At 45.0% G+C, this 26,634-nt stretch overlaps 1 protein-coding gene across 9 annotated transcripts in view; it reads right to left on the bottom strand.

Moving 5' to 3' along the window:
- agrn (agrin) overlaps positions 1–26,634 on the bottom strand; it is a 240,729-nt gene that overhangs the window by 147,904 nt on the left and 66,191 nt on the right. For 2 of the 9 annotated variants that reach the window (XM_076740494.1, XM_076740498.1), the window contains exon 1: positions 932–3,155. The exons of the other annotated variants lie outside the window; for them this stretch is intronic. In XM_076740494.1, the coding sequence (XP_076596609.1) occupies positions 932–1,097 (166 nt within the window). In that variant the 5' untranslated portion in view covers positions 1,098–3,155. Of the gene's footprint in view, positions 1–931; positions 3,156–26,634 lie in introns of those variants that run through there. 9 annotated transcript variants of the gene reach the window in all.

The following is a 26,634-nucleotide window of genomic DNA, read 5'->3' as shown; positions in this document are numbered from 1 at the left end:
TAAGTGATTATGTGACACAAGTCTTGCAAAGCTCATTTTGGAGAGAGGAATTTCACCTTTAACACAGACTAAACTGGCAAGGCACTCTGAAATAGACTTGTGTAAGTCTGTGAGAGAGTGTGGAGAAATAACAAGTCAGTGTTAACACAGGAAGGCAAATGGTAGAGCAGAACACCTGAAGGTGAGCTGTCATTCATATTGCGCTCAAGTGACCGGTGAACGTCTGTTTCCGTAACGTTGCGGAGGCACTGCCACCAGTACTGAAGATTTTCAATTGACACCCAGCATTGAGGTTAGCAAAGACAAAATAAAGCAATTACCTGTCTTGTCAAAACTGCTCTCAGAAAACTCTTTGACCCAAGAATCTACGGTGATGCCCACCATTAAACCTGCCACCAGTAACTAAGGCACATAAACATTATATCTGTGTCTGTTAATGAGCCACTCTGAATATACAACGGGACAAGAGTGATGCAGAGGCAGCACATGATGGGAGGGGTTTCCGGGCCAAAAGACAAATTTTCATCCTCCAAAGGCATTTAATCGCCATTTAATACTTCATCCTGCAGTTCAAAGTAAATGCCAAGTCTTTGGGGAGGAGATATGAAGCAATTTCGCAAGCTCGCAGACACAGAATCAAGGAAAGGGGGGCTGTGACTTTAGCTGTCCTGATGTCCCTACTTCAAGAGCAGATAAGGCCGTCATGGGAGGTAAAGGAGCTAGTGTGTGGGGGGTATTTGTTTCAGCATGGACATATAATGTAAAAATTATCTTAATCGTCTCAAAGTATGCACCAATCTTTGGGTTGATGGCAAGCATTCTGTTGGCAAAGAGTGATCCATACATTTCAGCGCTATGAAAGTGCAGTGGAAGAGGATACAACAGAATGTACCGCAGACTGTAAAGTTGTGTTTCTGTTATACCAACGTACAGTTGTTGAGGAACAGGAGCACGGCGAAGCCCAGCGTAGATGTGGCCAGCAGGATCAGACAGATGTTGCATGGGATCATGAAGTAGCGCACTACCAGGGACACCTTGTGCTGGTACCTGCGGTCCTGTTCCTGTGGCGGTGGCGAGGGATAGTGGCACCCGCTCATGCTCCACTCCAATGACCCCCTCCCCTCCAGGGTGGAGGAGATGATGGGACGAGGAGGGCGACGAGGGGTGCCCAAAGACCCGTTGGAAAAAATGATGGCGGCGGGGTAAGGGCAGAGGATGAAGATGAAGATAAAATAAAAAGCAAAAAAAGATGCGTAATGGTTGGTGTTTCAGCTGCGGTTCCAGCTGTGCACCGTGGCAGGGACCCGGTGACTGTTCCTGTCAGAGAATCGCGGCAGAAAGCTTTCAGCGGTTTCCAAGCAACACATTTTTAGAGGTAACAACATCCATTTGGAGAAAGATGACGTACAGGGGGACAAAGATGTTGAACTCCTATAGCCCCCCACCTGTCCACACGACCTCCATTCTGCTGCACCCAATAGGAAAAGACAAACTAATGGGCTTTCAGTGTGTGAGTATGTGCGTGTTGTGAAGTGGTTTATACTTACAGTGCAAACATGTGTGTGGATTAAAGTGGGTGGTGAAAATGTGTTAGTAAATGTGTGTCAGTGCGCTTTTGGCATGAATGTGCTTGAGATGCACCTAAGCCAGAAATCTGTACGTTAGGATGTGGGTGTTTTGGATTGTCAAATATCCACACGGAAAACTTCCAAGCAGAGCGAAAGTAAATCCACAAAAGGAATCCTCTCCTTTGTTCCCAGTGACCCTGACTGGTAATTAGATGGACGTTACAGGGGTCTTCCTTGTCAAAAACCTCTACAAACCAAGCCAAGGTCTGCTGCTCGCCAACAACACGTGTCACAAGTATTTTCCTAAGAGGTGACAGCCGAGCATATTTTTAAGCTCCCTGTGGCTGCTGCCTGTTGGGGCAACGAGGGTTCGCCGCTCTCCTGAGCAATGATCTGCCCGACGTGCCTCTAACTCAACACAGCTGCTTCTTTGTATCCACTGGACGGACTCCTTCGGCTTATGGTCTGGGAGCTTGTGTCACGGTGAAAAGATAAACGACCACGGCACGTTAGATCCGTCCAAAGCTGACATCGTCACCCGAGCAACTTGTATCTGCTGTAGCGTGATTAGCAGGATGGCTCGAAAGCAGCTGGCTGCCTCTCGCTAAACCATATGCTCCCGGGTTCGCAGAGGAGGTTTGTTTTTCCTCCCCTTCTCTCCTGCGTGCCTGCCACTCCTCCGTGGTTCAATAACCTTTATTCCCGGCAGTCTCGTGGAGTGGGTAAGCAACTGCCCCCCACCCTGCTGGTGCGCTGGGTCACAAGAAGTGGCGGAGAGGGGGAAAAAGTTGCAGGGAACGACCACAATCTCCACTCGACCTGTCGTCTCCTTCCCCAAATGGCTACGGATGAGCAGCAAAACACAGAGACACTCTGAATGAATACACTCGTGAAAGAAAGGGAGAAAAACCTGCGTGTGATCAAAAATCAACCAAGAAGCTCGAGGCGGAGATTTGTTGAGCTTTCTTCCCTTGTGTCAGCGCCCTCACAGAGAATCCCAAGCAAATAATGAGAGGAAAAGGTTCTCATTGCGTCCTGATCCTTGTAAGACTTAGGCTGATTTAGCTTCTTCTATTTTTTCCTTTCAGGCAAGAACTTGTCCAATCTTTCCTTTCACTCTCTGGTTTGCCGTCTCTTTTATACGCTTCCCCGAGCATCCAGTCCCTGTGTCACTGGGGTGTCTTAGTCCAGAGGCGCTCCCAGTGTCCTGGCTGCAAGGATTTATGCAGCAGCTTCTCCTCTGTGGGGATCCAACATTCACTGGCAGCCAAAACAACAAATTAGGCTCCGGGTATTCATAGCGTACTTAATCCCCAGGCAGCAGGTAGTGGTCCCAGTGTCAGCGCACTCAGCCAGCTGAAGCAGGGTTGGAGGGAGTCAATGAGAGAAGTCATCGGACAGACACAGTAATACAGAGAGAGAGGGCAAGTAAACGGGAATGAGAAGACGTGTTGGCAAAAGGAAAAGCAGCTCCTGACATTCTGTGGTTTTTTCTCTTTTGGAGGAAACAGCAGCGGCGTGTTGCTGGTTTCCCAAACACTCTCCTCCTGAGCGCTCCTCTCTCAGCCCACAGCCAGCGGAACGGATGAGCGCATAATGAGAGAGCGAGTGAGCGAGATAGTGCAAGAGAGAGCGAGAGAGAGGTGGGGGGAGTGGTTGAGGGGCTGTCTTCACAAAGGCGGAGGGGAGGAGGGGTTGGAGTTGGGTGAGGGAACGGGAAGAAAAAAAAAAAAGAAAACGAGCGAGAATAAAGGCTTTGGGGAATAGTACTCGAGTCCTGTCAGTGTGGGGAGGGGGCAGCAACAGTGCAGCAGCAAAACAAAAGAGGGCCACGGTCTTGGGAGATGTCAACCAACTCCTCCATTTGTTTATAGCCTAATCAAAAGAAAGTCTCTTCCACAAGAGCTGGAGAATTTCCACAAAGATTTAATGAGGCAAACTGAGAAAAAATAGGCCTGCGGAGGGAGGGAGGGAGCAAAACTTAAACACATTAAAGTCCATCACATACAGTCTCCCCAAACAGCCTAACCCACTTGTTTTTGACCGATATGTGTAACCAGTGCAGAAACAAGCCTGAGAAACTCCACATGCGCTCCACGCTAACAAGCCAATATTCAATTAATTAACAATCCCATTTGGATCTGTTTTTCCTGACTCGCTTTCCTGACAACCAGGAATAGGTTTCTTTTCCCCTGCGTTAAACAATATGGCAAAAATGAATATTCAGCAGATCTGGCAGATGATCTGAGGCGGAAACAGTTCCATCTATAGCATGTCATTTTTTTGCCCTTTTAAAAAGCGATGCATTATTGCTCCCTTAATGTGATAATGAGGTCAGAACCGAGGGGTGGTCATGCTTTGTTTTAGCGAGACCCTGCATCAATATCTACTTTGAACAAACCCAATGGCAGCAGGCAGCAGATGCAAGGCGGTATCTATCATCAATTATTTATGTTTTTTTTCACTCTCTCTATCTGTGTCTCCATCTCCATCTCTGCCGCTCAATCCCCCCACTCTGCGCTTTACACAAGGGTGTGCACAAGCATACGCACTGGCGGTGATGCACACACTGGCTGCACCCACAGAGGAATTGCATGAATGCACACACAATTGCCTTGTCTGTCTGATACAAACTAGCACATACACACAGCAAAATGGATCCTATCTTTTTGTCTCTATCCGTTTTCAGCCTACAAGGAAGCACTTGGACACACACTCATGCTACAGTACAGTCTCACACACGCACACACACAGACACACACAGGTGGGTGATCCTGCTTCCCTCCCAAAGTCATTTATCTTTTTGGACAGTGTGCTCACTCTCAAGCCTAAGCTGAGCTCTGTGGGGGAGACTCTAATACGAGGGGAGCCAAGTTTTTCAGACTGCCCGCTGAGGGTCAAAAGTTCATCCCCCCATCATCAGCAACAACACCCACCCAGAGGTGCCTCTCCCCTCTGTCCTCTCTCTGGACACGATACCCCAGACAGTCCACATCGGCTCTCACGTTGCATAACAAAACCTGATTGATGGACTGACTGAAAAGAAAAAGGAAACAGCTGCTGTCTTATTTGCTGCCTCTCTTTTGTCTCCCTTTTCACTTTTATTCAAAACTGTGTCTTTATCATTATGCTGATTGCCTCAAGTGGGAATTTTGGGTGCAGCAAGGGGTTAAAACACTTATATTACACAGAAGTGCATAACACAACTTGTGACCATTAATAAAAAGCCAAACGCTCCCAGCAGAGGGTGCTGGGGAGTCAGCCTGGCACTCTGCTCTGATACCACGACCCAAATAAGATCTTCCGTCTACATCAAAGCTCAGCTGCTTTGATCCATTTTTAATGGCACAAGTATCGCACAAGGTTAACATCTTTCTCTGAAGGCTTTGAAATGGCAATTTCCATTAAGAGGCCAAAGGGGCTGCTCTCTTGTTTAATGGTCTGGCAGGAGTAAAAGTTGATATGTGTGTGCATTGTGCACATGTGTGTGCTATTCTTAATGCAGAGGGTGAGAAAATGTGTCAGTTTCAATGACTGATTGAAAATAACGCTTCAATCAAGGTGTGTGTGTGTGTGTGTGTGTGTGTGTGTGTGTGTGTGTGTGTGAGAGAGAGAGAGAGAGAGAGAGAGCGAGAGAGAGAGAGAGAGAGAGACCGTGTGCGTGCGTGCATGCATGTGTGTGCAGCCCAGTGCACATCCCGGTCTTCTGGCTGAGCTGATCAAATTGATCTAATTGATCCAAGAGACAACAGTTGTTGCCTTTGTTGAATGACAATTTCTCCTCCAAAAGGCCAAAAAGATTAGCATGTGAAAAAGAGACTGTTACCGTTGAGATTTGCCTAAAAAAAAAAACAACCGACAATGATGGAAGACATTTACTCTCTCTTTGCATCATCTTTATATTTGCGTCATGTTTATATGTTTCTCGTGTAAGCTCCATTCCAGCTGGACTGCCACAGGGTCAAGGGCCACATATAAGGTAATGTTTTCACAGCTTTGCAATGATAGATGGTATCCAGTAATCCAGTAAGTACGGTTCTGCGTCTAAGCACTTTATCAGTGTGAGGTCAGCACTCTGACATAAAGAGCAGGAGATGTGAATGAGCTGAATGTGAAGATCTCAATTTGAAACATCTGAGAGTTAGAAACTCGCACTGATTTATTCGGTGAGTTGAAACAGATGATAAAGCATCATCATGCCTTCCCCCTGGCCGAACAATAACTAGTCAACATCTGCACAACCTTTTCCGACAGGCAGCAATCAAAGACCTAAATATCAAATTTGCATTACGAACGTTTTAACTGTGGTGAGAATAACTTGTCAGAGATGGTAAAGGTGACGAAGCACCCAAGGGATGGATTTCTCTGAAAACTGCCTTTTCCGGTTCCGAACTGATGAAATGAATACAAAACGAAGCCATTAAACTTGTTTTGATGACCTCACGTTCTTAGTTTGACTTTATAGTGCTTGTTCAAGCTCACTAATAAAGAACGATCCTGGATCACGAAGTAAGTATGAGTTGAATCTTTTCATCAAATAATGTGTTTGGGAAAAACTGTGTGTAAAGATCGATTGCTAAATGCGACAACAACAGCTTTGTACATTAGTGTGTGGAAAAATCTCAGTTGATGAATACACCAACACCCCATTAGAGTGGGACTCTGTCCATTTTTCAAAGCAGGAGCTATCAAAAGCGAAGCTGTTGCCTTCACTAATGGCATTAGAGATCATCCTTTCCTGCTGTCCATTCTAAATGAGGGTTTTAATGATGTTGATGAAAAGAATAAAGTCTGTTAAAATTTTGAACGGATTTGGTAATTGCCTGCACTAAAGCCTGCCTATTGGCCCACTCAACTATTCATGTGTTTCCAAGATAATTCACTATAATATCTATCAGGTTTTTTGTTTTGTTTTGGTGTATGTGCGTGTATAGATAATGAGAAATCTGCTGCAATGACGGTTATTTCAGCCAATGGCGTCTCAAAGCTCATTCAGCAGCTATTGACAGTGGTGTATTTGTATAGTCCTAACAGTCTTATACATGGATCTAATTCCACAGTGAACTATGTATTCAAGACCACAAATTCCACTTTCAGGGACATTAGGCTGACATCAGAAGGCCATGTTGAATTCTTCATGTGCATCGAGCCGTGCAGCCGGGCTGGTGGAGGGAAGCCCAGACTCCTCACCCAGTGGGCTACGGCAGTGAGATGCTAGCAGGTGGGCCGATCGTCTCGCTACGGTATTAACTCCAATCATCATAAGTCAGACTTTGCTGCAGCATCCAACACATTCCCAGACTTCCCAGTCTTCAGGCCTCCGAACTGAGCAGCAGTCATGTAGCAACAATGACACCAGGGCCTCTCGCAGCTGTGCATGGCAAACGGCATTAACCTCTGCTGAACTGAGACTCAAGAAAAAAACAGTGGGAGGTACAAGGACAGACGATGACGACGGACGAAAACAAGATACTTCCCTGAGTAGCGTTATCATGACAACCGAGCATCAATACAACAACAAATGGATGAAAAAATATTTAGTTTTGGAAATGTTCAGTGTTTGTTTCACAATCTGAAATCCCATTTCAACGCCAGAAAGAAGCTATAGGCGAGAGACAAATAAAGAAAAAGAAGCATGTCTTAGGAAGGTGTTGGGCCACCACAAAAATATTGATTCTGAACACCGTTCTTCAAAAAGACATTTGCTCATTTGGTGTTTTGATGATGAAGGTGAAGAGCGCTGGCTAAGGCTGGTTTGATTAACAAATTCATGACTTTAAAGGACGTTTAAAACACTGTGCAGTACTTTTTAAGACTACACAGGAAGGATTTCCCACCTCTTGAAAGTTCTCACACCACGATTGCATATGTTTGCTAAGCAATCTTGGTGTCTAATCGGATGACGTTGCACTGTGTTGCAGCAAAAGTTGAGACGGGTTGAACTTTGTTGCCAGATGGCCTCGAATTTGAGCTCAACTCATTGAAGTGAATGAGGGTCTGTCTGAACTGTCTCTCTGAACGCAGTCTAATACATCTCTCCAAAATCTCCCATAAGTGCTCAGTTCTTGTGTCTGTGGAGGACATAGCACATGAGTCACATCATTTTCACACCCATCGAACCATTCAGAGAGCCCTTGTGTCCCGTACTCAAGCATCTGCACTCGTTATGTTTCTCCACTCATGGATTCAGGTTTTTCCTTTAATTTACCATCAGTTTGTATATGCCGATCATAATAGTTAACAGGCAGGGACACATTCTGGCACCAAACTCCAGGAGTTAAAAAGCTCAAAACAGCCTGCCATGTCTTCATACAGCACAGTCCATCAACACTGGTTGTGAAAACTGATGCCAGCCGTCGAATATTGCACTTTTTGATGTTCAAAGCTGCAAATAACTTGCAACCATATGTGCAAAGTCTTTTACAAACATGGTCACTCAGTGATTTCTTTCTTTGATGTTTCAGACTATTTAGATAGTAAAGTTGGTGCTGTGTCAAAGTGAAAATTCTGCTTTCACGACAGCACTTCTTCTGACTCAGTGGATGATGGTATTATTGTGCAGTGTTGATCTAAGTGTGAATGAGAGAGTTCCCACACTGGGTGGGCTCCACACAATGTGATTCACCATGTGACACATCGCCCAGTATCTGGTGTCAACTTGGGTACACTATGACGCTGAAAGCAGCGAAATGCAGCCCACAGCTCAACATGACTGTGCACTCGGCCACAGCTCTAGACTGCGGCCAAAATGTGGTCATTTTTACATGGTTGCATTCGTGTGATTGACTCCACTTGGAAGAAGCATCGCAGTACCCGCAGTACTAGACGGAACACTTCCAGAACCACAGTTATTAATGAGGCGTCGACTAATTTGAGCTTTAATGTTAATTCTTCGATCACCCCACGCAGGGGCTAACTTAATGTTATGAAGCTAACGTTAGCTGGGAGAGCTTCACTCGTAAAGTCACATTAATCACATGTATACACCTTGCAAGAACGCTAGCGGCTGTTGCTGTTATTTATTTATTTATTTATTTATTTTTAGAGTTTAAAATTTGAAAACCAAATCAGTAAAGCTGAGAAATTGTCTTATGGATCCACTTGTTCTCAAAGAAGTGCTGGGTGTGTTGGATAACAGCATTTTGACAACAACCGTCGGATTGTGCGCTTTGGAAAACATCAATGGCGAGCTTAAATATATTTTTAATAATAGGGTCGATTTGGAAACTGCTGACTTAGTAGCCCCTCGGCTACTATTTCATGCTGTGGTCTTTACAGCCTGAGTAGCACATTTGATCTGCTGATGATGTGTTTTGACTCTTTAACTGCTTTGGTCTGTGTAATGTTAAACTAACGAGACATTTTAGTACAACTCAGGAAAAGCTGCAGTGTTTTTTTTGGCTGTTTAGCTCTTCGTCAGGTTTGCCCTGGACCACCCTGGATGTAAAGCTACATTAGTCTCATCACCTACTGCATCTTTGTATCTTCTGCATTTTCTCACAGATCCACCTGTTGTCTCTGTTAGCTTACTCTTTCTCTCTCTCACCTCCATCTGTGTGTGTGTGTGTGTGTGTGTGTGTGTGTGTGTGTGTGTGTGTATGTGTGAGAGATGCATGATGAACAATAGGTAGTGATAGTCCATGTTTGTCAGTGAATATGTCATTGTATTATAATATCATGTAAGTAAACCAAAATTACATCTTAGCGCTCGCTTCATCTTGAAATCCTTCAGGTAACATTTCGGTAAAGAATATCAGCCGTAAGCCTGATCCGTGTATGTTGAGGTTGTTTAGACTGCTAACCAGTCCTCCTGATGCTGTTTGGCCATCCACAGAGGAACCTCCCCTCAATATGATCCACCTGTCCACACTCAACACTTCTGGCTACATTAGCCTCTTCCTCCCACTCCATCCCACGCTGCCATGACCTGCTTTTTCAGCCTACTCTGAGCCAGCTCTTAGCCCGGGGCCTCATCCAGGACCCGTCCACTGCTGGACATTCAGTTCCCTCTCATATGGTGAGGATGATATTCCTCGCCTTGGGGCTCATCTCAGAAGACGCCGAGCCTTGCCTGAGGGCTGATATTCTCAGGCCTGTTGCCCACTGACCCTCCCCTCCTTCCTTTTGCACTTTAAAATGAAGGGGAACTCATTCCGGAAGAAGTAACTCATTATTAGCCAGCTCTGATTTTCTAGCCAGCCGCTCCTGCACATCAACACCCACAACAATAATGATTACAGGATGTAATATCCTCCCCGCTCCACTGCCTTGCCCTGTTTATTCAGGTCTCCAGCACCAACATTTTCCCTTTATAGCCATTGTAGGAAATTATTCCAATGGATGGGAGCAGGCAGGGCAATAATGACAGAAAAAAGAGAGTGGCAGGGAAAGAAAAGGTGGGAATGAGAGCAACCTGTGCGCTTGGCCGCAGTACGCAGAGCTAGTGGAGAGTGACACTTCGCCATGCGGCTGCCATATGGAGCCAATTGTGACAGCAGAAGAGGAAGGCTAGGAACAGGGAATCAGACGGGGAGTGGCTCGCTCTGACAGCTTTTACACAGGAAAGGCAAGGCTGATGGAGCTGAAGGATGATACAGATGTCAGTCTCTGGCCAAGTCAGCCATCTGTCACGGGGAACTGGCCAAATCACACTGGCCCCCGTCATGCGGTGAAAGTGGTGGGAGACTTGTGATGACCAGTCATTATGAGCTGGGAGCTGTCCTTTCAACATGGCCGATTCCCAACAGCAGCTAACCTTGCATTGGTGCGGACAGAGGACAGACAGACGCAGAGCAAGGTAAGGTAGGTATAAACACAACGTCAATACTTTTAGAACACAGTCCAAAAAGTCACAAGAATGGAAAATTGGCTTTGCTTGTTCAAATTCTTGGGCTTGTTTACTCATTCTTCTTGATCTGAATTGGGAAACTTTAGACTATATTTTAATCAGGCAAAATGACTCCTATAAAACTGATACATTGAGCGGTTTGGTATTTATATTGTTGAATTAAAACATATTTATATTTCCCAACATAAAGCTGCGTTCAGACGAAATGCAAACCTTGCATAACTGACACAAATAGATGCACTGGTAAGTTATTGCAGAAAGAGCTAATTTGTGGGTAAAAGGCCTTTTTAAAAGAAATAAAGCAACACCAGTTTGATTTATATTCCCTGGAGTGCACACAACAAAGCATTTAAAAGCAATTAAAACTAAGGTATCTGCTTCGCAAACGAGTCCTTCCTGTATTCACCTCAAAAAGCCAACGTACACATTGGTACATCTACATTTGATAAGTCTGACTGACCTCAAAACCAGGGATTCCAGTCCCTTCTCTCATTTCCATGTTGACTGTCTTCTTTTTGCTCTTGTCTCTGTACGTTTATAATTTATAGGCATGAAGCCTCAGGATACGAGCAAATGCTCCGCTCACATTTTCAGCTTGCACGGACATGCCTTCACCTCAGTTTGCACTGTGCCAATTTGTGTCCACTTATGTCGATTTTATGACCTCATATCCTCTAACGTTCATTTTGTCTTCAGACTGAACACACATTAAGGCATTAAGGAATCTCAAGGAATTCCAGATATTGTATTAGCGCCGATAAAAAATGCTCAAATGATACCAAACCTACGCAGGAGAACTGAGTGGGAGCACTGATTATCACCATTCAGTAAGTTAACATTAATGTTAAAAAGTCAGAGATACAGGGAGGTGTCATTTCAAAAGCTAACAATGCTAAGGCGATGCGGATGTGCTGCTGCCCACAGATGAGGAACCGTGCCAAGACAGCAAGTGAAAAATTCTTTAACATGTCTTCCTCTTGCACATAAAAGGTTTCAGTTATTTAATGAGCAGCAGGTCTGAAGCGGAACATAGTCATTATGCACGTTGTCTATTTTAGATTCCTGCTTCATCAAAGGCCTCATCTTCTAATGTACAGCAAATACCTTGTGTTGTACACGATTATTGTTGCCTTTTCCTTTGTCCAACTATAGCACATTGAGTCACCATACATCGCTTTGGCATATACACACTGTACACAAGCAGATTTACCTGATCGGCTTTCAGGCATCAAAGATGACAGTGACAGCTATTATACACTGGGACCCTTTCATTTGCATTTACAGTAATGAACTCGCTCTCCTCCCTTCCACTCCCTTCTTTCTCCTTTCCTCTTGGCCCGTCACTGGCTGCTGGCTGCACATCAAGCTGGATCTTCTCGGATAGAGGGCAGAGAGGGAATATTAATTGGCGAGCAATACCCCCTTGTTGAGACGCAGCCCATAAATGAAACGGCTATAAATTATTTATATGCCTAATCAGACCGCATGTGCTGAAGTTATTCTCTCAAACATGACAGCTTCTGTGCTATTCCTTTTTTCTCCCTCCTCGTAAATAATTCTTGTTCCTTTTGGTAAGAGTGCAGTCAGATAAGCCTGTGTGTTGGAAGTAGAAAGCCTAATGAAAATATGGTGCCACAATGACGAAATAGCTGTTTTCTGGCTGCAATCACGGTCAGGAAAAATGAATGACCCGCTTAGCGACAGGTATTAAAATGCATCCCGTGTTTGGAGGGTTTTATTCTGATAGACTGAAAGCAGATAAAGTTCAGATGTAAAAAGGTACAATGACTATTTGCAATCAGGTGTGAATGAAATGAGAATGATCCATGAAGAATGGATGCAGGGATTATATAAGAGGACCTAAAAAACGTGTGCGCATGGATTCAACCAGCAGCTGCAGACAAATGAAACTATATTTTAATGCATAATACCAGCAAACAGAGCTCTGGAATGGAAGAAGCTGGGCAGCACAACATCAACAACACACACACTTCCTGCTACTGATCAAAGTTTCAAAATAAATCTGTTTGGTGATGTGGAAACGCCATGGTTAAGGTTTGCTTAGGTCTATAAACACAGCTTGGTTAGGTTTATGGAAAAATGGTCGCGGTTTGGATTAAAATGACTCACTTCGTTAAGGTTAGGGGAGTTACGCTGTCATGGGTACGATCATATGGTTAAGGTGACGCAACAATCATGTCGACTGTCGGTTGGAAATAGGACATAAACAGCAGTCTCTCATGTCAAAGTCTGAAGTGCTGTTGACTCATCCATCCAGCCCCTCCTCCTCGCTGTGCAGACTGTGTCGCCCTGTCAACATCACCTTCGCCTTTTGTCGCCATCGTATTTCCTGCAGCCACTAGAGGACTTTGTCACTTGAATGTAAACATGCTGTTCAGGAGCACCTGCTGACACAAGCCATGCTGTACTTTTAACTAATGTAATTTTCATTATTTTCTGCCATTTTTTGACTAAATAAAGTTTCTCAATATTCAAATAATACCCAGTGCCACATACTACACACTGAACATGCATGTTGCAGTCCTAATTTAAAAGTCAGAGCAGGACACAATGTGGACACAAGATGGACACCCACCATTACGGCCACCACCACCTCCATCGTCAGCGTTCTTCTGGGGCAGGAAAAGTAAACTGCACTCTCCTGCTCTTCCTGACCTCAGGGTTTAGCGGGGTCACTGCTGTCATAGTTGGTTATCCGTTAGAAGGAAACAAAGTCAGGAAAGAGGGCCATTACAGACCATAGAGAGCAGAGAGCATCCAGTAAAGAACCACCGTCAGACTCTTCAGCCGGCTGACAGACATCAATAAACCCTCCTACAACCCTGAAAGCAGCTGTCTGTCAACCACAAGGCTTTCTCTGCTTCTTCCTTTCCAGCCGCACAATGCTCTGAGACTCTCAAACACACAGACATTCATACAAGATAAGCACAATGACTTGGCATTCACACACAAGACAGAGAAAAATACAGACAAAGGAAGACACATTTCTCCCTTCAAATGCCACGAGGTGCCGCAGGGGTGAAAAAAAAACATCTGCCAAAAATTTGTAGGAAAAAAGGACGAGAGGGTGGAGACCGGATGGTTCAGCGGATGTTTTCTAATTCTCTTTTTTAAAAAAAAGTTTATGACCGAGAAAAAGCCCCAGCAAGCAGGTGCGCAGAGATTTCTGCAGGAGCCAGTATGAAGGACTTACTGATGTTTCATGACCTCCTGCTCACAGCTGACAAGTCATTTACCTCACTTGCCAAGACTGTGATTAGCTGGGAAACCCAGCTCCAAACTCCTGTTTTGACAAACATCCTGCCTGTTAAAGTGTCCTTGATCAAGACTCTAAATCGCATCCAGTCCCTGAGCGCTGTCCTGTGGCTAAGCCTGACCTCTGACCTCCATCTTTAAGGAGACATGAGAAAAGAGAATTTCTCCACAGGGATCGATAAAGAATCTTTCTATCTTATGCTGGGTCACAGCAGAAAACCCTCAATCTTCCCTGATGACTGGCCTCAATTTTAGCTTCTAACTCGTGTCCACAAAGGTGGAGACACAACATTTGTCTTGAGTTGGTCCCTGCTCAGGGGTCAAAGTTTGGACAGGGGGACTAAAAACTGCGTCATCATTAACGCAGCAATCAAAGATATCTATTAATCCTTATCAGTCTTTACTATGTAAAATTTGAGTTTTGGATCCTCACATGAAGACGGTGAATGGGTTCAGTCTTTCAATCCTACTGTGCTAATTTCAGACTGAACATTCTCCAGTTCTCATGTAGATTTCCGACATGATGATCCAGCATCCTGGCTCAGTGCAAAGCTCCAGTTTGCCAGAAACCCATAGATATCCAGTATAAAATGTGTTTGTCGGTGAATGTGTGAGTTCATTAATAGGCCAGTTGCCAGTCTGCGGTGTTTCCTTCCCTTTCGCCCAAAGCATGCTGGGATTGTCTGTCGCTCAAGTGTGCCCTTGAGCATGAATAAGCAGGCATAGATAAGGGATGGATGGATGGATGTTGTAGTAGAAAGTCATTCCAGACTTACTAAGTGATATATATCCATTCATATTAGACAGGGGCTACATAGGACCAAAAACGATCCAGTGTAAATCAATAGTAGGGGGCAAATGCGCAGTTCTGTGGAGCCCTGACGAGACCTACGAGTATGTACATGTGTATGGATTTCTACATGTCCCTCTCTCATGGCCCTCCCTCTTCATCTTCATCAGCATGTGCACAACAGCCAAGACACAATCAGAGTGAGAGCAGCGTGTGCCGATGCATCAACTCGTCTGTCATCCAGAAGTGGCGGGGGTGGAGTCAGGGGGAGGCGGGAGGAGGGCAGTGGACCTGGTTTTTCCGAGCAAACGCATGACAATGATGAGCTTGGCATGTCGCCGAGGCAACAAGCGGCCTCATCCATTATTCATCTGGGTAACAAACTGATAAACGAGGTAAATGAAGAGGAACAACGGCAGCAAAAATCATGCCGAAAGAGACATTTAGAAGCCGGCGGCACCAGCGGCATCCTGAGGCGCATATTAATCTGCGAGGTATACAACAAGGTCCGGACACAGGGTCATAGCAAAGCGGCTCGGCGGCTCTCATCCTCGAGAAGATGGATGCGGAGCAGAAGTCCGCGCCTTCAGAAAATGGGATTTTTTTCCCCAAAAATACAGGTACAGGTGTCAGAGAGGATTTGCATCTCTGCAGAATGAACACATGTATAGTGACTAGTTCTCACATCATCATTCACCCACCTAGCAATCAGTCCTATGTGCACCCTCCACATCAGACCCCTCAGCACTCATCAGAAAACAAACTACTAATCCCTTTGCAGCACAAGTTAGTCCCTGACAGTCGCATTAGTCTATCAGCACAGGTACAGAGAGCAAGAACGATATCCCAGGTCTCACATGTCATGCCAAATTCATGCAACAAGATCCATACGAGACAGCAGGGGGATGAATTATTGCCCTGTTGCTACGGTAACACCTCGTATGCAGAAAACACCATGCTGTGGTTTGAAAAATGGTGATTTGTGAGATTTGATTTCGAAAACCGTTCCAGTGACGAGGGGGAGGGAGGAATGAAAGAGAGAGAAGAAGGACTGACAGTGAAAGAGGGAGAGAAAAGAAGGAGACTCAGATACAGTGAGGAAAAAAGGGAGAGGAAAGAAGAGAGGAAGGAGGAGAGGAGCGAGACGAGGCTTCACTCGCAGCAATTTGCGGCAGTGCTTTAGACAATTTGGGTCACTTCTGTCACTGTATTTCTATAAGGAGAGCAGAAACACCTCATCTGCCATTCATTTCATTTCCATTCCAACACCTGCAATCCATTTGCATTCTGTCAGTTTTACCTCTCCCCTTCATTTCTCCGTATGCCACTACATTTCCTGAATGATAACATACTGGCAATTTCTACACTGGCATAGAACAGGCCAGGACGCTACCGCGCCTGCATCCAAAACAGGAGGGAAATGGTGAGCCTTTTCCAATCTTGTCTTTCTTTCTCTTTCTTCATCCCTCCACCCTACGTCCCAGTCCTCCTCTCAGGTTTCCACCATCCCCCCCACCCCACCCCACCCCACCCCCTACCAACCTCTTGATCAAATCCAGATCTTTGCTATATGACCCTTATGAGCCCTTGCAGGCCCCAGTGACTCCCCTGGGACCTGAGGCCGGATCGCATGTCTCGCCTCTCCACAGCAACAAATGAACCAGGCGCTCCACAGCTCGCCTGATTGGCTGTCATGACATCCATGCCATCATTCCTAATAGCGGAGCACCACAGAGCCACATCGCTTTCTTATGCAGGCATTACAGGCGCATTACACCAGGGCGAGCACGCAGCTGTGCACATCCAGGCAAGTTTCATCAAGTCAAATCTAACATTTTTTCAAATCCACTTACAATGAAATATAGGCCCAATTTTGCCACGAGGTATGAATGTGAAAATGAAAACAACTGTAGTCTAAGGGAGAGTAGCTCTGCTTGTCTGGGCTGATCCCTCATGAGAAATACAGCACGGTAAGAAAAACAGTGTAGAGACCTCAAAAGGAGAATTGGAGGCTTACAGGCTGAAGAACTTTAAATGCTGTGAATTGAGATATTCACAATACATCCATATTCATGAGATTTTTAAGCAGCACGATGCAATTATTACATACTGGTAGCCCCAAAATGTCAGAGAGATGAAACTGTTTTTGAATTTTGAGGATTAGACCCTGTATGCAGCACTTCATGTTTACCGATCAGGCCGGTCTGTGAAGTACCAAAGGGATAAGAGAGAAAATAAGGATCTAACACTGGCGAGTCCTGCTCACTTAAGATGGAGCACTTGCCCACTGCTTGCGAGACAGGATTTCACTCCAGTGGTAATCCTTGAATTTCTTTTTCTTTCTTTTATCTTTCCACTTTGAAGACTGCAGGCATTTCTGTAGCGCCAACACTGATGTCCTTTTCCTTGGATTGTCTGTTTCGATGACGTTCTCCTCTTTGTCTCTTCGGCTTTGGTGTTTGTTAGTGAAGTTAACCACACGCTACTCCTACTCTTACGACACCAACCAAAAGCATCAATCAAGCCCAGATTTTTACAAGATTTTTCAACAATAATCTAAAATAGCGAATGAAAAAACCTTTCGGTAGAAACATTATTATGTCAGAAAGAGCAGCAAACAGCTGTAAAGCCACAACTTCTTTTGTTTACACTTAAACAAACAAGATATGACATGTTAATTAGTTCACTACCTAGAGGTGCTGGTAGGTGGATTTAATTACCCGTTAATAGATGTAGGTACGCTGTTTATCAGTCTTTATGTTAAGCTATCCAGCTGCTGGCTGTAGCTTCATATTAACAGTACACACTAGAGTATTACTGACTTAATGTCACAATATCAGAATTTTAAACTTGTTACAATATTAGCATAAAAGCAAATAGGAACAAAAAGTCTTAGCCATAAAAAATACGAAAATTTAATGACCTTGCAGGCCGCCACAGTCTGTTATTGTCAGTGTTAACTGATCGTAGATCTGTTTTTGTTATAACTTTGGCAGTTTTGATACTATTGAATGCATGATTAAAGAAGACTGTTTCGTTTTAAACATATATCAAATGCATCAAAGTATTGATACTTTTCACAACCTTACTGATCATATTCTTTAGCCGCAACTAGCATTTCCAAGCGGTATTATTGCTGCCGCCGCTGTCACAAAGACAACCAAATCTTTCCATCTTCCTCAGAGCTCAGCAGCTTCTGACAACACAGGACAGACTACATTTGTTCCTAAATTTCCTTGAAGAAACGATCAACGCCACTTTGGAAATAAGAGAGAAGAAAGAAGCATGTTCACTGAAGCGGTAAAGTAGTCGCCTTCATTTTCCTGGGAGATGGTGCCAGGTGGCAGACAGAATTGCATCGTGAAAGTGAGGCTTATGGTGAACCAGTCGAATGGTCTCATTATTCTATAGCCATTATACTGTGCAATCAACGTTCACCTCATAACGATATGCTAAAGCAATAAACTGTCTACTGCCAATTTAATGATTTCAATGATTTAACTCAAGGTCCACTTTCTGTTTGGGCTTTCAACAGGATCTCAGTTTTCCTCACATGATGATCTCTCCTCCCAGCTTCAGAATGTGAGATGAAAGCTTTTGGACAAACCAGTCAGTGCACCCTGAGCAAAGAATCCAGGGTTCAAGAATGAACGTTCAACTTTGACTTCTATGATTAACTGATTAGCAAAATTGTTGTCGCTCCTCAAGTCAGTTATAATGGCAAGACACTAAAAGTCAGGGTAGGGGGTAGTAGGGGTTTTAAATAATACACACAGCCGATTCAAAATTGTTCACTATGTATTTCTGACATCTTCTTTCCACTAGTCTGAAATAAGACATGCTATGGAAGCAAAACAGCCCCAAATCTCAAAAAATTGACTAGCACATGAAAAAACGCTGTTTTTGCCTGCCGTGCCTGTCCATCAGCAAAACAACTTTCCTTTCGCACAGCTTTCCGAACATGCAGGCAAACTTTCATTTCAACGGTGTTGTGCGCTATAGCCAGAATTCCTGATTTCATCTGATTAGACAGGTGTATTTTTTGGTAGGAATCACACCTTGAGCAGGTTAAAGACGTTTTTTACATGTGCATACACCCTTGGATACCCCGTGTGTGTGTGTGTGTGTGTGTGTGTGTGTGTGTGTGTATGTGCTGTGGGGCTGAAGCTGTCCGGTGATTGAGAATCTAGGGCAAACCCCTTAAGTGAAGAGATGGGGAGAGGGAGAGAGATCATCAGAGCCATTACTGCATGATAAATGATTTGCTAGCTGGTGAGTTGCCCTGAGGGAGACAGTGGGGTGGGGCGAATGTATGTGTGTGTGTGTGTGTGTGTGTGTGTGTATGTGTGGGGTGGGGGTATTAAACCTGTGCCTTACTTCTATCAAGATCCCATGGCACCCAAGTCCTGCTAATGAAATCTGCTTCATTACAAGGAGAAAGAGGTGCAGCCACACACATACACACACATACACACACACACACACACACATACACACACACAGACACACAAAACTGAACTCCAACTGTTGAACTCAACTATGTGTACTTTCTTTCACAGGCAGGCACACACAATCAAACTTCTCCACACACTCATACACACACACACACACGCACTATCTTACGCTCGCTCTCAGATACACTGCAGGCAATCACTTCTCAGGGGAAAAGGAGCTGGAGCCAGGGCCGAGCGCAGAGGAGGAGGAGGCAAATTAGTGCAGAGTTGAAAGAGCAGAGTGGTAGACGGAGAGAGGGGGAGAGACTGAGGAGGGGATAGAGGAGGCCAGGCTGCTGGAGCAGACCGACTGCTTCAACAGGGGGAGAAGAAGTGTGAGTTTTGAAGGGGGGAGAGGTGTGAGAAGGGAGAAAGAAAGTGAGATACTAAAACGATTCAAGTGAATAAGAAAATAAAAGAGGGATTAGATGGTCAGAGCTTGACAAGGCTGGATGAACAGAGAGAGGGTAGAAAACACGGGGGAGCTGGAATGACAGCGAGGAGTTAAAAGGGTGAGAGTAAGGGAGAGACGGCAAGAGGGTAATGGCTGGCGGGAGAGGTGCAAGCAGCTCCTGCCAAGATAGAGGAAGAACTAGAGAGGGAAAAGAGGGAGAGAAATTGAGCAGCGTAACCCTCAAGACCCCGCTGTCTGCAGAGCAGAGTGGTGTGTGTAGGTTGATGTGCGCATGTGAGTGTCCACATCGGCGTATGGTGCACACTGCACTGGCAGGTCTGAGAGTTGATGTCTGGCTCCTCGGCTTCTCTGCGGTTCAGGTTGGGAGGGGGGGATTTCTGGTGCGATAGCCCCTGGGGGAGCACTTCTTGCTTGGGTAAGACAGCCTGCCTGACTGGTCTGCCGTCTCCAACCTCTGGATGAGGCCCAGGAAGTGAGATGCAGCTGGATGAGCGGTGGCTCAGAGTACCACATCACCAGCCAGTTTACATCCTGAGGTGATACGCGAACATACAGGAGGTATGACTGAATGCATGCATTACATGCAAAGCAGTCCCTTTGTTCAACATCTTCATTTGTCATTTATAGCACTTGTGTCTCTGGATCACTTTGATGGGCATTTCTCACTATTTTCTGACATTTTGCAGGCAAATGATTAATGGATTAATCAAAATCAAAAACTGATTAACTAACTGTTAATGAAAATATTCATTAGCTGCAGCCCTTCCTATTTGTTAGCACTAATGGAACTCATGCCTAAGTACTAACATGGTAATGATTGTTGATATTCCAATATTAAAAACCTTCATTTGTTTTTCTTCTAATGAACAATTATCATGCAGCATATTAAAACTGAAACCAAACCATCATAAGACACAAAGCCAGGTCCAGTTATTCAGCCGAAAACTTAATTGGCTGGCACGGTGCTGACCTTGTTCCAGCATTACTTCCCCTTTTCTTCCACAACTGTGTGTCAAGGCTGAAGTATTAACAATGATCCCTGACACCATGACCACAAATTGCTCATCTACAGTAGTGCTAGCTAGGGTGCATGAGTCTGCAGGCACACTGCCTGCAAAAACACCATGTTGTCGGTAGATCAAGCAATTCAGTATAGGACTGTGTAGCTGTATGATGATACAAACCTTTGTGTTAATCAATAGTTCAATGAGTTTGAAAGCTTACAAATAACACCAAACACCGTATGGCATGTCTTATCATATATATGTATTACACGATGGAATATAGTGAGCTATGTAACTCCAATATAACAGAGCTTGTAAAGCCCAGATGTCTGACCTTGGCTCAAGGCAGGATTTGGCTTCAAAGCCCAAACAGCTGATGATGCAAGACATAACTTATAGTAAGCTTGATCATCCCTTCAGCAGAGTTTATCTTTGCTCAGTCCCATATCCCCAGGTCAATAATGTTGACTCATCGACCACCCTTTCCTCTGTTGTCGATAAAGCACACTGTAGCCTTTTAGCTTCTGCTCCGGCTCCGTAAAGAAGAAACAAAGCAAATGACCCCCAAGGACTGATCAAGACCCAGCAAAACAGAGGCTGATGCTCATGATAAAGCCCCATTCACAGGGCTGAACACTGTGTATTTTCTTGTGGCCATTTTCCTTCTAAAACTCACACAACTTGCGGTGGCATTTACCCAGACGGATAAGATTTGAAGGGGGATTAACAAGGCGATGATTTGTAGGTGGAAGAACCGAGACTGCTGTCGGGGGAAAGAAAGAGAAATGATTTAGGCGCTCTTGCCCTTTAAAATGGTTCTTTTTCTCTAGTGATTCTAGCTTTGCTCTTTCCTAACATTGCTCTCCATCTTATCGATCAGCAAATCAGCTGCCTAATAGACAGGTAGCGCTCAACGCTGAGCGGGAAGGCCCGAGGTGAACGAGTCACAGAAGCAGTCCAGAATATTGAAATGAGCAATTAAAGCAGTCCTTCTTGGGAGACACATGGCAAAGGACAGCCTGAGAGTCACACAGGCCTCTCTGGGAGGGGGGACGGGAGGGGAGGTTTTTGTCTCCCCGAGACTGAGAGTCACACGAAATAATTCACCTGGAAATCAATTTCCATCACGCCTATTACAGACCACCGATGGACCGAGAAAGAAAAAGAGCGAGAGAGACAGACCAAGAGAGACTCTCATTTCCCCTTTTTATCCCTGTTGTATTTTTCTTCCCTCTTTCACTGCCCAAACCATTTCCACAGCAGAGTGCACTGGCCACAAAAAGACATCTGCAGTCGATCATGATAAACAGTCCGCATCTCTCCCATTTGTTTCCCTAAAAACCACGGAGCTGCATGAGTAAAAGCTACAGCTGCTGCATCTTCATGGAATGCCTTCTGCATTAAACCATGACGGCGGGACTTAAAACTTTGCAGAGGCAAACAGTGGTGCTGACATTTTCCGGGGTGCAGCTGCTGATATATTCATGCCAATAGACACAGTAAGATTTCGATTTAAAAATGCATCAGTTTCATTAGAGTAATTGCGAAATGAGGCTGTAGCGGAATAAGGAATCCTATCTTCATACCGACGCTGGATTTCTCCCTGACATTATTCTTGTTAGGAGGCAAAATCCTTGGATAGAGCATTTAAACCTTCATTTCACAATAAAATTATCCTCTGAAACCCAAACTAATGAGATTCAAAAAACTATTGGAAAGTTCTTGCTGTTGGCAAAGGCAAGGCAGCAAATAGCATAGGGGACAACACTGTTTTTTTTTTTTTTTTTCTTTTTCTCCAAAATAAAAGCAGGTCACCAAAGCTACCCTCCCTCGTTAAACAGAAGTGAAGAGGTTGATTGAAGGGAGGGCGTACAAAGAGCATCATATTTGCCGCTTGTCTAAAATGTAAAGAGCTCCTCTTATTTTAACAAGAGCACAGCCCACCATCCCTCATTCTCCATCAAAACCAACTATTTCTCTAGTTTTCCCTGCTGAGTCCTCATTACCAGCCGAAGAAAACAGAGCTGATGTGCCTGCGTGTGTGTATGTGTGGAGAGGGCAACTGCTACATGGGAGCAGAGGATATGAAACAGAGGGAGGAGAAGTGATGGGTGTGACTGAAGGTGGAGGCGGGGGTGGGGGTGGGGGGGGGGGGGGCTGTCAGCCTTTGTAGGTCAGCGTAAATGTTTAATGCTTTATGCTGATGAGCTGACGCTGTATCTGTTTCTCGGAAAGATGCACTCTGAGCTCCGTCAATCCCTGCCGCCGCTCACACAAACACAATTCCCACACATTTGCAGGCGTAAGCCACCCGCTCCTGAGCCCCTGCTTATATTCTCCTCGACCTCTCGGCATGCCAATTAAGCAGGTATGTGACAAGACGGCCAAAAGTGCCAATTAGGACAATCTACCTCTGCTCCGTGTCCCCTTATACCCGCCTCCCCATCGTTTTCGCAGCAGCTACCGCCTTCCTCTCGCCACGGCCCACTGTCTCTCCTCCAGCGCTCCCATTTACCCCAGTTACATCATGCAATTGAGTCCAAATAATGTAACTTTAATAGGCCCACTTTAACATTCAGTCCAGATGCAGGGATAGACATTTCTGCTTTGAGCACACATAATTATTTAGCCTGGAGTACACATTATAATTGAAAGGCTCTGATAACAATGTTGCCTTGTTACATGCACTACATTAAGACGCGGGGAGATGGATTAGTGTTACATGACAGGAAGGGAGAAAAAAAAAACTCAATTCAGTTTGCAAGGTTTACCAAAGAAGTCCCATAATAGCTTGTTTATCTTATCAATTAGGGAACCATAATCTTTTTTGAAATGAGAAATGTGGCTTGCCACAGGGCACAATCACCTCATAAATAAGGTACGTCCTAAATCCCCAAACCAATTTATTCAATTTACCATACAATGGATTATAGCTTAATTTCAGTGATAATGGGAGGAGACACTTGAGGAAATTAAAATGGAGAACTCGAAATTTCATGAGTCGTTTCCAAATTACCCCCAAGGATGGTAGAGAATCAGGTGGAGGGACTGCTCAAACAACTACACAGTTGTCTCTCAGACAAATGGTGTTTCGTTTTGGAAACTGAGTGAGAGCCAAAGGGCACCGTTTGCCATTTTTTCCATTTGATCAACAATCATTTCAAACCCTGGTGCAGTTCTGGACGCATTATTTCCAACACGTAGTCATTAAGGATTCAGTGGAAGCCTGGCCGTTAATGGCTTTTAGATGCTGCCTCCCACACCCTACTTGATGGGGCATGCTTTCCATTAAAGTGAAACAATTTTGGATGCTCACAATTCGATCATAAAGCCCCATATGTTTCGCTGTTACTTCCCCGGCTCTGTCGCAAACAAGCCTCCTCGCTGCTGCAGCGTGGGGCGACAACGCTGCGTGAAAGCCAACGTGTCAAAATCAAAATTCATCACTGTCATTGATGGTAATTGGTACTGAAAAAGGGAAGAGAAACACGCTCTGTGCTACTGGGGTGATTAAAGACATCTCACACACGAGCATGCACAGTCTGTTACTTGGGGCAGATTCTTTTCTTGCTTAGGTTTTAAATGTCGCCATATCTTATTGTTCCGATGTGAAAGAAGATCCATTTTATCCCCTGTTAACACGCAGTGTGCGCCGAGGGTCGGAGCGTATTTTGGTGTCGAATGGTGTTTGTGGAGGTTTAGCTGTATGTCAGGGCCCCCAGCACTGCCTGTTGTGACAAACAAGACAAAACTGGGTCCTCTACCCCGGGTGTGGCCTGGATTCACACAAAGCCCCCAGTGGGTCAGCGCCTAAGGAGAGAGTCTGTGCATGGATGGATGGATGGGTGGGTGGGAGTACTGGGGACAGCAGAGTGGATCCATGGTGAGTCAGGGGAGCTGGAGGACTGACAGAGGTAAAGCAGATGGATATACGGGGAAAGGGGACACTTAGATATGGATGATCTGAGTTATTGCATCATATTTCAGAATATGCTGGCAGACATAAATGTGTTCAAAATGAGGCCAAAAAAATGTGCATGTGCAACCTATATCAGCGTGCCATGAGCCGACCGGTATGGACATATATTGTGCATCATAATCAGATTTTTTAAACTAAAAAATCACATTTTCCCTCACTAAATCACCAATGGCAATCTGTGCCTCCAACGTACAGTATATCAGTGATTTCGACTGAATATCATTTCCATGTGAATACATTTTTACCCCATGTGGGCAGGAGTAACCCTGTGCCCTGTAGCACATTTAGCCCCCCTATCCAAATCCACAGCTGACACAATCGCTTTTAATTCCCATTTTTCTTCTTTGCAGGTCTATGAATGCAACACAACTGCCACACATTGGGGGCAGGCCTGCTAATGGAGACCTCACCCCATGTCTCTCCCATGAGGCCGTCTGTCCTGAGGAGGAAATGGGGGTGATGGGGGCAGGGGCATTTAGCGAGAAAGAAGGGCGTGTGTGTGTGCTGGGATGGGATGGGACGGGGTAAGAATTCTGGGTCAGGGACTCTGCATTGGCCTCTTAATCTGGAGATGGACAGGGTGGGGTGTGAGGAGACTACACACACACACACACACACACGCACACACCAGATGGGATGGCCCCCCATCTGTATTTATCCACTTAGCAGGCCCCTGGGCACGTGCATACACACACACCCTTATCCCATCACTGCAGCCGTCTGCATATACAGTAGGTGCGATCATGGGTGAAAGAGATTATATTATGATAACCTAGATATTCTAACCCCCCATGACCTACTGGGTTATGACGGAGATGCTGCCCTTGGCAATACAATAACCCCAGCAGCGCACCACAACATCGAAGCAGACTTTGCACTGGCTACCCAGTCACTAGAAGGACAAGAGCTGAAGCAACAGCAGCTCAAATGACAAATTAAATATGAATGTGCATGAACCACCGCCCTCCTTTCATAGTTTCCTTCCCAGTTTTCTTCCTTTTAATGATGGGGGTGTATATGATGTGTTTATAATATTTCTGGTTCAAATCCATCTCACAGCCTCCCCCTCTCATTCCTCATTCTGTCACTCTTGGCTCTGCTGTTCTTTCGAAAGAACAGATGCACCATAAAAAAAACATCATTAAACTAAAATACCTCTGTGACAGCACATTTTGCCTGAGTTGTGGTTGTTTTTTGTGTAAAAAGCAGGTATTTGAATGACAATGTCCTCAGTCTGCTGTGATTCTATTATGTGATGAGTGTGACCACAGAGAGGAGGAGGAGGAGGAGGAGGTGGTGGTGGTGGTGGAGGAGGAGGAAGAGGAGGAGGAGGAGGAGGGCAGCTCCAGGGCTGAGCTGAAGTTTGGACTCTCCAGACCCTTGGATTGAGGAGGAGGTTATCAGCTGGTGGAGCCACCTCCCTATCCTCAGTGTTGGAGCATGTGCTCCCCCTAGTGTACCTACTTGTCCTAACAGCTCAACACAAGACCTCTTGAAATCAGCGCTCCATATGTCAGGTTTTGACAAAGTGATGGAGGAATGAGCGATTTCTCCATGCTTGTTGGTGGTAAAGTAACTATGTGATCCTCTATTGAGCCATGTAAAGAAACATGGAGATGAGTGTCAGATACAGAACAGCAAATTAGATTAGGTGATTCAGGGTTTTGCACAGGCACATTATCATATTGAAGCACACATTAGTAAACCAAATTCTTATTGCGTTTCTTCAGAAAGGGAAACGGTGTACGCATGGGTACTTGCGGGAGTGACAAACAGAAGTACTCCCTCAGAATACTGAAGAGAAAAGTCAGAAAAAAAGATGCTCACACACACATATAGCGATGCCATGATGGCCATTTCCAAGTGTTGTTTGTCTCTGTTCTGCTCTTCTTCTTCATGCTGTAACCATCAGACTGATACATATGTGTTTCAGACGCCAAAGACAACAAACAACAGATGGGTTATGTGGCTCTTGAGTGCAGAGAGAACACGGCACAAGCAATTTAGGGCTGACTTTGGGCTGACAAATAAATAAGGAAAAGCTGACTCAGACTACCTGTATGACATACAGCAAAAAACAGCAGAAAAAGCCAGAAAGCCAGAACACTGCAGATTCCCTTTGGAATATCTTAAGAGCAAAGGCACACAGTGAACGACAAGCAGGAAGAGCGACATGAAACGTCCAACTCTCATCTTTTTTCGTATTGCAGTAACACAGATGTTACAGGTAGGGTGGCAGTGCAACGAAGGAGCAGACTGTG

This window comes from Chaetodon auriga, chromosome 10 (genome assembly GCF_051107435.1).
Source record: "Chaetodon auriga isolate fChaAug3 chromosome 10, fChaAug3.hap1, whole genome shotgun sequence".
Classification (NCBI taxonomy): domain Eukaryota; kingdom Metazoa; phylum Chordata; class Actinopteri; order Chaetodontiformes; family Chaetodontidae; genus Chaetodon; species Chaetodon auriga.
The sequence above is the reverse complement of the archived record's forward strand: the minus strand, read 5'-3'. Positions and strand labels throughout refer to the sequence as shown.